The sequence below is a fragment of the Microcaecilia unicolor genome, chromosome 12 (genome assembly GCF_901765095.1).
Source record: "Microcaecilia unicolor chromosome 12, aMicUni1.1, whole genome shotgun sequence".
NCBI lineage: Eukaryota > Metazoa > Chordata > Amphibia > Gymnophiona > Siphonopidae > Microcaecilia > Microcaecilia unicolor.
Genome location: NC_044042.1, coordinates 12,136,261 through 12,150,108, shown reverse-complemented (window position 1 = coordinate 12,150,108; position 13,848 = coordinate 12,136,261). Strand labels below are relative to the sequence as shown.

The 13,848-nt window shown below is 47.3% G+C and overlaps 1 protein-coding gene across 1 annotated transcript in view; it reads left to right on the top strand.

Moving 5' to 3' along the window:
- Positions 1-13,645, top strand: part of PPM1J (protein phosphatase, Mg2+/Mn2+ dependent 1J) — a 52,479-nt gene extending 38,834 nt beyond the window's left edge. Inside the window, exons 6-10 of the mRNA XM_030220964.1 lie at positions 1,257-1,375; positions 3,899-3,962; positions 8,497-8,604; positions 10,815-10,966; positions 12,654-13,645. Of these exons, the coding sequence (XP_030076824.1) occupies positions 1,257-1,375; positions 3,899-3,962; positions 8,497-8,604; positions 10,815-10,966; positions 12,654-12,801 (591 nt within the window). The 3' untranslated portion in view covers positions 12,802-13,645. The remainder of the gene's footprint in view (positions 1-1,256; positions 1,376-3,898; positions 3,963-8,496; positions 8,605-10,814; positions 10,967-12,653) is intronic.
- Positions 13,646-13,848: the final 203 nt, after the last annotated feature.

The following is a 13,848-nucleotide window of genomic DNA, read 5'->3' as shown; positions in this document are numbered from 1 at the left end:
AGGCCCCTCCACATGGCTGCCATCATCATATTCTATATTTCTCTGTTAACGTTTCTAAGTAGAGGAGTGCCTTAATACAAGAATAAAGTTTGTGCACCCTAGGGATTCCCCATAGAAAGAGACTTGCCTTTCCAATGGTAGCGAAGATTGTCACATAATCCAGGTATTAAAAAGGATTGGCCGTGGTGGTGGGGGGGAAACCCATTCAGAAATAAACCGCTGTCAGCTTGGACAGTTCTCACATATGAGGGAAACAGGGGCGTAGCCAGACCTCACAGTGGTAAGGGCCAGCGCCCGATGTTGGGGGCACATTTTGAGTTCCGCCACGCCTCTTCGCTCTCCCACACCGCCTCGCCCCCCCCCCCCCCACCTCGCCTCCTCTCCTCATCGCTCCCCCTCGCCTCCTTGCTGCTTCGCCTCACCACTTCGTCGCTCCCCCTGCAAAAACAAATACCTTTACTGACAGGGGTACCCAACCCCCACCAGCCAAACCAGGGGCCCGGATGAAATTTGTGGGGGCCCAGGCCCCCCCGTAGTTACGCCACTGGACAGAAATGCTGTGCGTTGTTCTCACCTTATAGGAATCATACAGAGATGTCTGTTCAGGGTCACGGTGTGATTTCTGTTTTAGCTCACTAGGAACTGTCCTGATCTGCTGAGAAGCCAGTCTTGCCCTGAAACTCTGTGTCATCATAAAACAGGATTACAATATTTTTGTGTGCCATTTATAGAGTTTGGGGGTTTGTGGAGAGAATGTGGTTCTGCTTTCCAGTGAAGAGGTGTGCTAGTGTAATATTTGCATTGCTGCTTTTTCATATGCTCTGCGGCTGGTTACAGGTGACCACTTTGAGAGTGTAGCTATTGTGGAAACAGAGTCACAGTTAGCCACCCCCCACCCCCCTTTTAAATTGACTTTGTGAATACGCAGTGCATTTTGTCTAGCAAAAAAGGTGCCGGTACTCAAATGCTAGGCCACCCTTCAGGGGGTGGGATGATCACTGAGGGACCCACCCCACAATAGCCAGGCCCCCTGCTACTAGTCACAGAATCTATGACAAGGCAGAATCGGTGTGTAGAGCCTGAGCTCTTTCATTAAAACTTGGGGTCCATGGATCAATTTTAGCAGACAATGGAAAAGGTGCCGTTACTCAGTACCCCCAAGTACCCCCTCAAAAAAAGCCCTGTGAATACGGAACCATTTTTTCTAGGGGAAAAATGTATTGATATTGGTTTTGTTTGTTTATTTTTACCTTTAGGGTTTCCTGAAACCAGAGTTGCTCGGCGATGACTTCACACATCTGGAATTTCCCCGGAGGATTCAACACAAGGAACTGGGAAAGAGGATGCTGTACCGAGACCATAACATGACAGGCTGGTAAATCTAAACACTTGTGAACCTCCCAGGATCCTGAAGAATAAGGTGTTTCACAATGCACTTTCTCAAATACTACTTTCCCTGGGGGGTCAGCAAGGACAGGACACATAGAGCAAGTGGCGTAACTACGTGGGGCCTGGGGGGCCTGGGCCCCTGTAGATTGGGCCCTGGACCCCCTGCCGGCGACCCACTCGACCCCCCTCCTCCCACCGCCAACCCACCTACCTTTGCTGGCGGGGGACCCCAACTCCCTGCCAGCCGAGGTCCTCCTCACAAAAGGCTTCCTATTCCTAACGTGCAGGACGTCAGAAACAGAAGGAATAGGAAGCCTTTTCTGAGGAGGACCTCGGCTGGTGGGGGGTTGGGGTCCCCCGCCATCAAAGGTAGGCGGGTTGGCGGCGGCGGGGGGGGGGTCGAGCGGGTCATTGGGGAGGGGGGTCAACAATGGCTGGCGGGCAGGAGGGCTAGAATGTGCCCCCTCACCTCGGGCTCTGGACCCCCCTCCCGCCGAAGTCTGGCTACACCCCTGCATAGAGCTACAGCAAATAAATGGTGCCAAAGTTAGGCCGAAGTGTAGTGAATGCAGCATGAGCTCCAGCGCAGGGAATGTTGAACAAAACAACTTTATTGGCACCAACCAGAGACCCGACACGGGGCCGTGTTTCGGCGGGAGAAACCTGTCTGCCTTAGGGGTCAAGGATTACACTGCTAGTGAGACAAGAACATTTCTGGTGTCTATGGTGAAGCTATCCTGCTGTAATTGCGTGCAGTTGGAACACCCAGATCGGAAAGCGCTAGCAAAAAGACGCCTTGACGCCAAAACCTGACATCGATGCAGTGGCATTTTTGGCGCTAAGGCGTCTTTTCACTAGCGTTTTCCCAGGGCCGCCGAGAGACTATGCCAGGCCCGGGAGAAGGCTACCCCTGGGCTCCCCCCCACCCGAAGTCACCGGGCCCCCCCTTCCACCCGTCACTGGGCCCTCTCTCCACCACTGGGCCCTCTGCACTGACCTTAAGCGCCTCACCTTCAAAAGTGCAGCAAGCAGCAGCAGACAACTCCTTCCTTTCGTGTCCCGCCCTCATGGAAGTTACATCAGGCAAGGGCGGGACACGGAAGAAAGGCGTGGTCTGCCGCTGCTTGCTGCGCTTTTGAAGGTGAGGTGCTAATTTCAATGCCAGGGAGCAACGGAGGGCGGGCGGGGCCGTACTGCGGCGGCGCCGCCGGGCCCAGGGAATTTTGTCCCCCCCCCCCCCCCCTTTCGGCGGCCCTGCGTTTTCCAACTACACGCAATTATACCAGGCCAGCTTCACCACAGGCACCGTCAATTTTCTTTTCTCACTAGCAGTGTAATCCTTGACCCCTGAGGCAGTTGGATTTGTCCTGCTGAAACACGGCCCTGTGTCAGGTCTTTGTTTGGTGCCAATAAAGTTGTTTTATTTATAGCATTTATATCCCACAATTTCCCACCCACTGGCAGGCTCAATGTGGCTTACAACAGTCTGTAAAAACATACATCAATTCAGCAAACAAACTGTCAATTTCACAGAAGTTAAAGAGAGAAAGGGTAATAGCAAAGAAGGGAAAAGGAGAAAGAGCAGCGGTGATCAATATTTCACTTTGACAGGTACAGTTCAGAAGTAAGAGATGTTAGGCAGGATTTGAGCGTAAGCTTTTCCAAATAGAAAGGTCTTGAGGTGTTTTTTGAAGGTCGGGTGATCAGGAGTAAGTTTCACCAATTTAAGCAGCCCATTCCACAAATGAGCGCTAATATAGGGGAAGGTGGATACGTAGGTGGTCTTATACTTGAGTCCACTATATACTGGGTAATGGAGATTTAGGTACGAACGAGCTGATCTGTGAGAATTCCTAGGTGGCAAGTTGATAAGGGTGGCCATATAAGCTGGGGCTTCACCGTAGATGATTTTATGCACCAGAGCGCAAATTTTAAAAGTGATCTGGTCCTGAACAGGAAGCCAGTGCAGTTTTGTTCAGCATTCCCTACATTGGAGCTCGTGTTGCATTCTCTACTCTTCTGCTTAACTATGTGCGAAGGACAGTGGGCTTTTCTGCACTAATTAGTTAGGGCGGCTACATTACCCTTGCACTAACTGATTAGTGCAGGATTAGCGTGTGAGGCCTTACTGCCTACAAAATAGGTATCGATAAATGCTCACACGCCATTTTGTTTTTCAGTGGCTGTGCTCTAATGGACAACATAGCAAATGCAATTCAAAGCAGGGGCATAGCCAGACTTCGGCGGGAGGGGGGGGGCCAGAGCTCGATGGGGCACATTTTAGCCCCCCCTCCGGCAGTGCCGACCCCCCCCCCCGCCATTGCCGAACCCACCGCCGCCGCCGCCGCCACCACCACCACCACCAGCTTTACACCCCCCTGCCGACGACCCTCTCGACCCCCACTCCCGCCGCCAACCCACCGTTGCCTACCTTTGGTAACGGGGGACCCCAACCTCTGCCAGCCGAGGTCCTTTCTCTAGCAGTAACAAGTGCTTTCTATTCTACCAGGGCATATAAAACCATCCAGGAAGACGACCTGAAATTCCCACTGATCTATGGAGAAGGAAAAAAGGTAGGTTAGTACCAGGGGCGTAGCCAGACTTCGGCGGAAGGAGGATCCAGAGCTCGGCGGAAGGGGGCACATTTTAGCCCCCCCCCCCTGCCGACAACCCTCTCAACCCCCCCCCCCTCCCGCCGTCGCTTACCTTTGCTGGCGGGGGACCCCAACCCATGCCAGCCAAGGTCCTCTTCTTCCTTCGTTCTGTTTCTGAGTCTGACGTCCTGCACGTTGTATGGGGGTCGAGAGGGTCGTAGGCAGGGGGGTCCAGGGCCAAATCTACGGGTGCCCAGGCCCCCGTGGCCCCACGTAGCTACACCCCTGGTTAGTACAAATCGAAATGTTTATCTAGCTATAGGTACTTAGCATGAGTCTAAGCTCTGTAGGTTTAACATCAGCAAAATTCGCCCTTTCCTCTCTGAGCACACCACCCGAACTCTCATCCACTCTCTCATTACTTCTCGCCTTGACTACTGCAACCTACTCCTCACTGGCCTCCCACTTAGCCATCTATCCCCCCTTCAATCCGTTCAGAACTCTGCTGCACGTCTTATCTTCCGCCTGGACCGATATGCTCATATCACCCCTCTCCTCAAGTCACTTCACTGGCTTCCGATCAGGTACCGCATAGAGTTCAAGCTTCTCCTACTAACCTACAAATGTATTCAATCTGCAGCCCCTCCTTACCTCTCTACCCTCATCTCCCCTTACGTTCCTACCTGTAACCTCTGCTCTCAAGACAAATCCCTCCTCTCAGTACCCTTCTCCACCACCGCCAACTCCAGGCTCCGCCCTTTCTGCCTCGCCTCACCCCATGCTTGGAATAAACTCCCTGATCCCATACGCCAGGCCCCCTCCCTGCCCATCTTCAAATCCTTGCTGAAAGCCCACCTCTTCAATGTCGCCTTTGGCACCTAACCACTACACCTCTACTCAGGAAATCTAGACTGCCCCAATTTGATTGACTGCACATTTTGTCCATTAGATTGTAAGCTCGTTTGAGCAGGGACTGTCCTTCTTTGTTAAACTGTACAGCGCTGCGTAACCCTAGTAGCGCTCTAGAAATGTTAAGTAGTAGTAGTAGTATTACATATAGCAGTGATTTAACCAGAGCTGAGATTGTGATGTCATAATGCCTCATTCCACCAATGCCTAAGAGCCAACCTCATCAGTGATGTCACAATGGCTCGACTGTCCTATACTTGGCCCACTTCCCCCCCTTAGTGTGAAGAGTTTCAGTCTCTGGTATCCAGAGCTGAGATTGTGATGTCATAATGCCTCATTCCACCAATGCCTAAGAGCCAACCTCATCAGTGATGTCACAATGGCTTGATTGTCCTATATTTGTCTCACTCTTATCTATTAGATTGTAAGCTCTTTGAGCAGGGACTGTCCTTTTATGTTAAATTGTACAGCGCTGCGTAACCCTAGTAGCGCTCTAGAAATGTTAAGTAGTAGGTTTGATGAATTCCTGTGACTTTCAGTAATGACAGGCACATTATCTGACCACTGTTTGTACCCAGTTAAATAGTTCTGGTGGCTGATGTCCTGGGGTCAGAAAGTCCAGGATTAGTTATGTTGGGGCCTTGGTGAGCTCAGTCAGCCTGCACGCCAACCTTGCGCTGGTCAGCTCCTCAGACCTGTTACTGCTTTTAGATGCTTCTGACAGGGTAAAGTGACTTGAAAGTAAGTCCAAATAGTTCTCCACAGGATAAGAGTGAGGGAGGCTGCAGTGGCGTTCCTAGCTTGGATTGCACCCGGGGCGGATCGCCGATGCGCCCACCCCCCCCCCCCCCCCCGCCTGCAAAATTACACCTTCCCCACCCCCCCGGCAAAATGACACCCCCCCCCCGGGTGCACACCGCTGGGGGGAGGGGGTGCCCGGCGCACGCCTGTGGGCTCCGACTTCGCTAACGTCGCTCGTTCGCTGCAGCTCCCTCCGCCCCGGAACAGGAAGCAACCTGTTCCGGGGCAGAGGGAGCTGCAGCGAACGAGCGAAGTTAGCGAAGTCGGAGCCCACAGGCGCGTGCCGCAGCACACCCCAGCGGCGTGCACCCGAGGCGGACCGCCCCCACCGCCCCCCCCCCCCCTTGGTATACCACTGGCTGTTCTTCCTGGTTCTTATGGTGTTTTTAAGCGGTTTCTTTAGAAAAATATTCCAACCTTCACTTGGCCTTGTTTTTTCCCTTCTTTCTGACTCCGGTACCTATCATTTATTTATTCTGTACTAATTAGTGTCCAGATACCCAACTTCTCCCGTTATCTGTCCTAACTTAGGTCCCTGAGTGGTGGGATGCTAGACTGGTTGCAGTTTTCCTTCAATTGACTTTTCCTTATTGTTTTTCTCCTGAGGAAATTTGTGGTTAAAAAAGTTCCAAATGAGAAAATCTCAAAGTTCTTTTAATAGTGAAAATAAGCAGAGGAGGCAGAGAGGGCCAGCAGGAGACTGACCTCCCATAAAACGCCTGAGAGTGAGATGGGAGATCTGGTGAACACAGGCGGCCATGGTGACTGGTGGAACCCATCATGTTGGCCAGTAAAAAAAAGGCTCTGGGTATGGTAGCCAACAGACTTAAGGGGAGCCATGCCGGGTGAGACTAAGGTCCATTGAGTCAGGCTTCCTGTCTCCAACAGTGGCTAGTCCAGGTTTCAAGTTTATTTCTTGATATACTGCCATCATGACGGTTTACCTTAATACAATAACATAAACTAGGAGAGGTCAAAGTAGAAAATGAACCTAGGAAGACTAGGGGACACTCGAGGAAGTTACATGGAAATATATTTAAAACAAATAGGAGGAAATACTTTTTCACTCAACGAATAGTTAAGCTCTGGCACTCTTTGCCGGAGGAAGTGGTAATGGTGGTTAGAGTGTCTGGGTTTAAGAAAGGTTTGGACAAATTCCTGGAGGAAAAGTCCATAGTCTTCAGACATGGGAAGCAACTGCTTGCCCTGAGATTTGTAGTATGGCGTGTTGCCACGATTTGGGTTTCTGCCAGGTACTTGTGACCTGGCTTGAGCACTGTTTGGAAAACGGGATACTGGGCTAGATGGACCATTGGTCTGACCCACTATGGCTACTCTTATGTTCTTATAGGAAAAGGCAATAGAACACATAACTATCAGAAGTAGAAGAAAAAAAAGGGGGAAAGATATGGAAAGGTGTTGCAGCTCCCAAAAAGTAGATCTAGTTCCCATAGTTTATTTCCAATGTTTTTTTTTTTTGTTACATTTGTACCCTGCGCTTTCCCACTCATGGCAGGCTCAATGCGGCTTACATGGGGCAATGGAGGGTTAAGTGACTTGCCCAGAGTCACAAGGAGCTGCCTGTGCCTGAAGTGGGAATCAAACTCAGTTCCTCAGTTCCCCAGGACCAAAGTCCACCACCCTAACCACTAGGCCACTCCTCCACTCCAATGTTTATTACTTTTGTTGATAAACAATTTACCTTAACATCCCCACCATTAAAGTTATAAAAAAAACTAAACACCTCTTCAAAATATATGTAAATAGTGCTCAGGATTCCCCCATCATTCGAAAAGTGAAACAGGATGGTCATCAGATGAAAATCATAACACCTGCAGCAACTATAATAATAGAATGTTCAAGCAATTTTTACTTAACGTAACTGACGATGAATCAAATTGCTGTAAGCTCCCCCCTTAGATTTTTCAAATATTCTTGTTCCAAGTATAAAACTTCACACGGGCCGGTCCAAATTCTTAACAAATCTCCAAGAAAAACCCCTCCATCCTACAATCCTGGAGCAATGAAAAACAAAATAATGGTTCATATGTAATCCAGATGTACCAGTCTTCAATTTGAAGTTACCGCTCCACAAATCCTTTAATCGGCACTTGCTCAAAAAAAAAAAAAAAACTCCCATCCAGGTTATAAAACCCCTCACCTCCATACACAGAGTCACGCAGCCTTCGCGGAAATTTTCACAATCTTCCTGTGTCTCGTTCTCTTTCGGTCCCAACACTGGCCATGTTTCATTTAATGCTTCCTCAAGTGACCAAACAGCCACTCTGTCCAGACGAGACCAAGCTTCTCAGAATATGGCACTCCTCAATGAAGACGCCAAAACATCAAGTAAGACCATTTATAAATAATACTATAGTTTATTTCCAGGGATGAACAATGGCTCAACGACCATACTAATAAATTTTATGGGAACTTGTCCAACCCTCTTTTGAATCTGGCTACTTTGGTCAGTTTGACCACATCCTAGTCTGTGTCTTTATTTATTTATTTATTTATTTATTTATTTATTTATTTATTTATTTATTTGTTTGTTGCATTTGTATCCCACATTTTCCCACCTATTTGCAGGCTCAATGTGGCTTACATTGTGCCGTCATGGCGATCGCCATTTCCAGATTGAGAGATACAAGTAGTATTACATTAAAGATCATGATTAACATAGTAGATTAAGCAGGTTCCTGGATGTGGCCAAGATCAATGGCAGATAGCATTGAGGTGCTATCAAGGTACGCCCTGAGTCTGTAGGGATTGGATTCTAAGATTTTTCTTTCCCTTTTGGCAGGCAAGGGTTATGGCAACCATTGGAGTTACTCGTGGTTTCGGGGATCACGACCTCAAGGTGTACAACTCTTCCATCCACATTAAACCCTTCCTGTCCTGCTTTCCTGAAGTAAGTAAATTAAACTCTGGAATTCATTGCCAGAGAATGTAGTAAAAGCGGTTAGCTTAGCGGGGTTTAAAGAAGATTTGATTGCTTCCTAAAGGAAAAGTCTATAGGCCATTATTAAAATGGACTTGGGGAAAATCTACCGCTTATTTTTAGAATAAGCAGCATAAAATGTATTGTACTATTTGGGGATCTTGCCAGGTACTTGTGACCTGGCTTGGCCACTGTTGGAAACAGGATGCTGGGCTTGATGGACCTTCGGTCTGTCCCAGTGTGGCAATACTTATGTACGTATCCTCCCATACTTGATCCTGAAGTCACAAGCCCTTTTAAAGGCTTCATACAGTCTCCTTGGCACCAAATATTAGGCAATAGCACTATACAGGTGGGTAAAATGTTTTCTGCACTCAAACTCTCTTTTTGGATCAGTCGTACTGTCAACCATTTCTTTTACCATGTTAATTATTCTGGCTACAGTCCAGTAAACTTTTCCTTTTATGAAGTTACTTGCCGCGTGCTTGCTTTAGATTCCATGGCACCCTGAGATTCATGGATAGCACCTGAATGTGTAACTCCTAAAGGTTTGTGACTGTGGTGTGACAGCAAAGGAGGAGAAGACTGAAAAAACAGCAATGCAAAAACTGTCCATCACAAATCTGAAATGCCTTCCTTGTTTGTTTTTCATTCGTGTTAAGACATAAATGATATTAATGTAATAATTTCCTTCATTTGGGTTGCCTTGATATGACTCTGATTTTTAATCAATAATTTCCATTGCACACGGTTGCTCACAAGTCTAGTCAGTGAAAATTTGCACACAAGCCATCAGTCAGAGCAGCGGTTCTCAATCCAGTCCTTGGGAGACACACACTGTCAGGTCACAAAGCAGCAACTAGGTTTGTGAGCCCTTGGGCCGCAGCCAAGGAGCAGCAGTGGCAGGCAAAACCACCCCAACCAGCACTGGGCTAACACACACACAAAGCAGGGACTGCAGACAGGGATAAGCAAAGCAGGAACCCACTGGACAAGAACACTTGGACTGGAACAGAGGACTGGAGCAAGGCTTCACCTGCACTTGACCACCCTTCCCCAGGAGTTGAGCCTCTGGGTGCAGGCGGGCGGCAGGACTTACCGGACTGGGCAGGAACTGGATACCAGCAGGAAACACATAACAGAGTCAAGACTACAAGCTGCCAGGCAGCCACTAAGACAGAAACTCAGGAGGGAGTCAGGACTAAAAGCTGCCAAGCAGCCACTAATAAATAACACAGGCACAAGACAAGGAAATGCTGCCCAGAAACAAGAATAGGAACTAAACAATAAAACCAAAGCTAACTACACACAAACAAACAAGAACCAGGAAAGAACTCAGAATAAAACTGGACTAGGCAGAATGCACAGAGCACACCCACTTACCAGGGACCTTAGACGATGCAAAGGCAAACACAGAAGTTTCTAGGTGATTAATAAAGCCCATCAGCTGCAGCAATCACAAGGCAACTACGGGTGCTGTTCAGGTACAAACAAGGAAAGCAATTCTGGCAGCCTGGAAGACCTGGACTGAACTGGGCTGAAGACTGGAACAGGTGACAGTAAACAGACAGTCCATTGCAGCCACCAGGTCTGGCCACCAAAGGGTGAAGTGAGCACAGACAAGGAAACGGTCACAAATGTGACACACACAGCCAGGCAGGTTTTCAGGATATCCACAATGAGTATGCACAAGATAAATTTGCATGGAAACTCGTGCATACTGATTGCGGTAATCCTGAAAACCTGACTTACAAAGTGTCCCTTAGACAAAGCGTTGGTTGGGTGACCCTCCTCCAAACTGGTTTAATTTGAAATCATTTATAGAATGTACCTGGGCAGTTGGGGTTGGTCTCCCCTCCCCTACCACCACCACAACAAAATGGTATCCCATACTCTGTGTGAACATTTGGAGATCTTCACTGTGCCCAAATAGCTTCAGTTTTCAAGTACTAGGTGCAGTAGTGCATAGTTGTGAATTTTGAGACGTGTTGTTGGTTGAATTTGGCAGTGACCGGTCTAGATTTATCCAGCTGGTCACTGTCACTGTCCGAATTCGGTCTTAATTCAGGTTGGTTTTCCCATGCTTGTTTAAGATGCATTGAAATGATGGATGATGTTATCTGATGACTGGCCAGTTTTCTCACGAGAGATGCATAGCTATGACTTCCTTCCTCCTTCAGGTCAGAGTTTATGACCTCATGCAGTACAAACACCAGCCTGACGATGTGATGGTCATGGGCACTGACGGACTCTGGGACATGGTTAACGATCAGGAAGTAGCGGACATTGTCAGAACCATCCTCTCGGATTATAAACCAAATCACCCAAGCAGGTACGTCCAAAAAGAAATAAAATGTCGCAAACTGATGTGTAGCGAGTATGCATCACCCTATAACAATGCCATGTCCAGCAGCTAGAAAAGCATTCAAAAGTGGAATTATTAAGGGAACCAGATATCTCATTGAACTGGCAACACCACACTGAGCCTTTCGTTGGATCAAATCTGACCAGGTCAGCAGCAACTGAAAATCCTTTGATGACCTCAAAATGAAACAATTGATGGATCTCAGTCCAATAGCCAGTTAATCGATTGGCACAGTTGGGTTTCATTTTGAATTGGGCAATATGGCTCGGGGGAGGAGACAGAGAAGGCCAGGGCTTTGCTACTGGACATGGATGGCATTATTTGGGTTTCTGCAGGTGCAATGTTGCTACTCGTTGAGATTCTGCATGGAATCTTGTTACTCTTTAGGATTCCAGAATCTTGCTATTCTTTAGGGTTCAGATAAAAAAAAGTGGGAAGTGGACCAATGACTCCAGGACACTGAGACTGTGGTGGTATATAAAGGAGCAAACTTTATTGTAGACTCGACACAGTACTGTGTTTCGGCCACAGGCCTGCCTCAGGAGTTTGTCGCTGGCCAAATAGAAACAGGAGATTCTACAGCTTGTTTACCGATGCATAACCGCCCATCCTATTGAAATACCTCAACAGCTTACACACTCAAATCCGTCTAATCGTAGTATTTCAATAGGACGAGCGGTTATCATGCATTGGTCAACAAGCTGTAGAATCTCCTGCTTCTATTTGGCCAGCGACAAACTCCTGAGGCAGGCCTGTGGCCGAAACACAGTACTGTGTCGAGTCTACAATAAAGTTTTCTCCTTTATATACCACCACTGTCTCAGCGTCCTGGAGTCATTGGTCCACTTCCCACTTTTTTTTTTTATCTGTATCATTACCTCATGGGAGTTTGTGTTCATCCACTTAGGTGGATAGCCTACCCCGATATATTCTTTAGGGTTCTACATGGAATGTTGCTACTAATTGGGTTTCTGCCAGATACTTGTGACCTGGATTGGCCACTGTTAGAAGCAGGATACTGGGCTAGATAGACCATTGGTCTGACCCAGCATGGCTATTCTTATGTTCTTATGCCAATGTTACTAAGGTCTATATATGGCAAAGCAAGTTACGCACACCCAATTTACACACGTAACTTGAGTGATAAGCCAATCAGTGTCGATCACTGGGTGTTAGCAACCAATTACAATTAGCAATAATTAGGATTTGCATGCATATCATATTCTATAATGACATGCATGCAAATATTTGGGGGTGTGGCTAGGGGGTGTTCTAGGGGCGTTCCTAAATTTACACACGTAGATATAGAATATGACCAAACCATGCCTAATGTAGGCACCAGCGTTTAAGCCTGATATAGAAGTCCTAACTGCACACAGTTTTATGCCCTAAGCGTGATTCTAGACGTGATGTATACTCCTTATTGAATTACACTAAGAGGCATATTTTCAAAGCACTTGGGAGGCTAAGTTCCATAGGTTTCTATGGAACTTTGGGAGGCTAAGTGCTTTGAAAATATGCCTCTTCGCGTGTTAAATATTTTGCACCAATTTTTAGGCGCAACTTATAGAATTTACCCCTGAGAGTATGGACTCCACCACCCATTGGTGAAACATGTCTTGCTAAATTCTGTCATGTCATTTTGGTGCTGTAGGTTTACCAAAGTAGCCCAAGAGCTGGTCTCCAGGTCTAGAGGTGTCCTGAAGGAGAGAGGGTGGAGAATGGCCAACGACAAACTGGGCTCAGGGGATGACATCAGTGTTTTTGTGATCCCTCTTGGCAATCAGAGGAAAGGCACGTGAGAGGATTCTCCAGAAGGAAGCCATCTCTGCTCACTTACTGCGTTCTTGACCAAGAGGGGAAGGTAACAGCTCTATGTACAACAATGGATATTGTAAGCCGGTGAAAAGCAGGCAAGTTCTCCTCATGCCTCACCCATCCCCCTTCACTGGAAGTTCTTCAACTCCACACCTAATAGACCACTGCTTTGCAGTTACGAGCTGACTCAAATGTAACCAGGAATTGTGAAAAGCAAATGGTCCCTCTATTTAACAAAGTGAAAGCACTGTTAAGGGTTGTTCTTGTGTTAAGGTGCAGTTGCTGTATATACTAGAAATCTTTGTATTGCACTAATGAAAGTTGCAAAATGGGGCCAATAATATCCTTTGGGCAACTTTATGGTTCTATAAATGTATTTGCAAGTTAAAGAACACTTGTGTACCTGATCACTGCTGAGTGAATGCAGCTTGCAACGTTCAAGCTGTTTACTCCTGTTCTAGAAAATGCCTAGTGACGCATGATGTATCATCAAAGATGGCAGACGGGAATCATCCTGTCCATATCACTTGTGTAGGGTTCTCTTTAGAAAGCAGGTAAGGCTATGCAAAGGATTTTAGTTCAGTCCGTTACACTGGCCGACTAGGTCCAAAGACTAACCCGTTCAGCTGGCTTCCGGGCCATGGTATCCCTGAGTTCCTGGTGCAGTTGGCTAATTATCAGATGTTGTAAGGAGAAAGAATGTCACAAAATTGATCTTTTTTTCCAGAGAGGGTACAAACAACTCTTCAGCAGCTACATGGGCGACCTCGTGGACTTACGTTCATGCCATATGAAGCTTTAGACAGGGTTGATGCTGAAAATGAAGACTGCAGCTAGGTTCAATTTTTAGAAAGAAATACAAATATCTTTATAGTACATTTCTAGAAAATAAGTATTTTTATATCAACTATTATACTGTCAGCCTTTATTTATGATTCAACCATTTGTACTGATGACAAGTCAAAGTAAACAAATCCAGCGATATGAGAAAAGGAACATTCGCAGCTGCACCCCACCCAACAGAATCAACC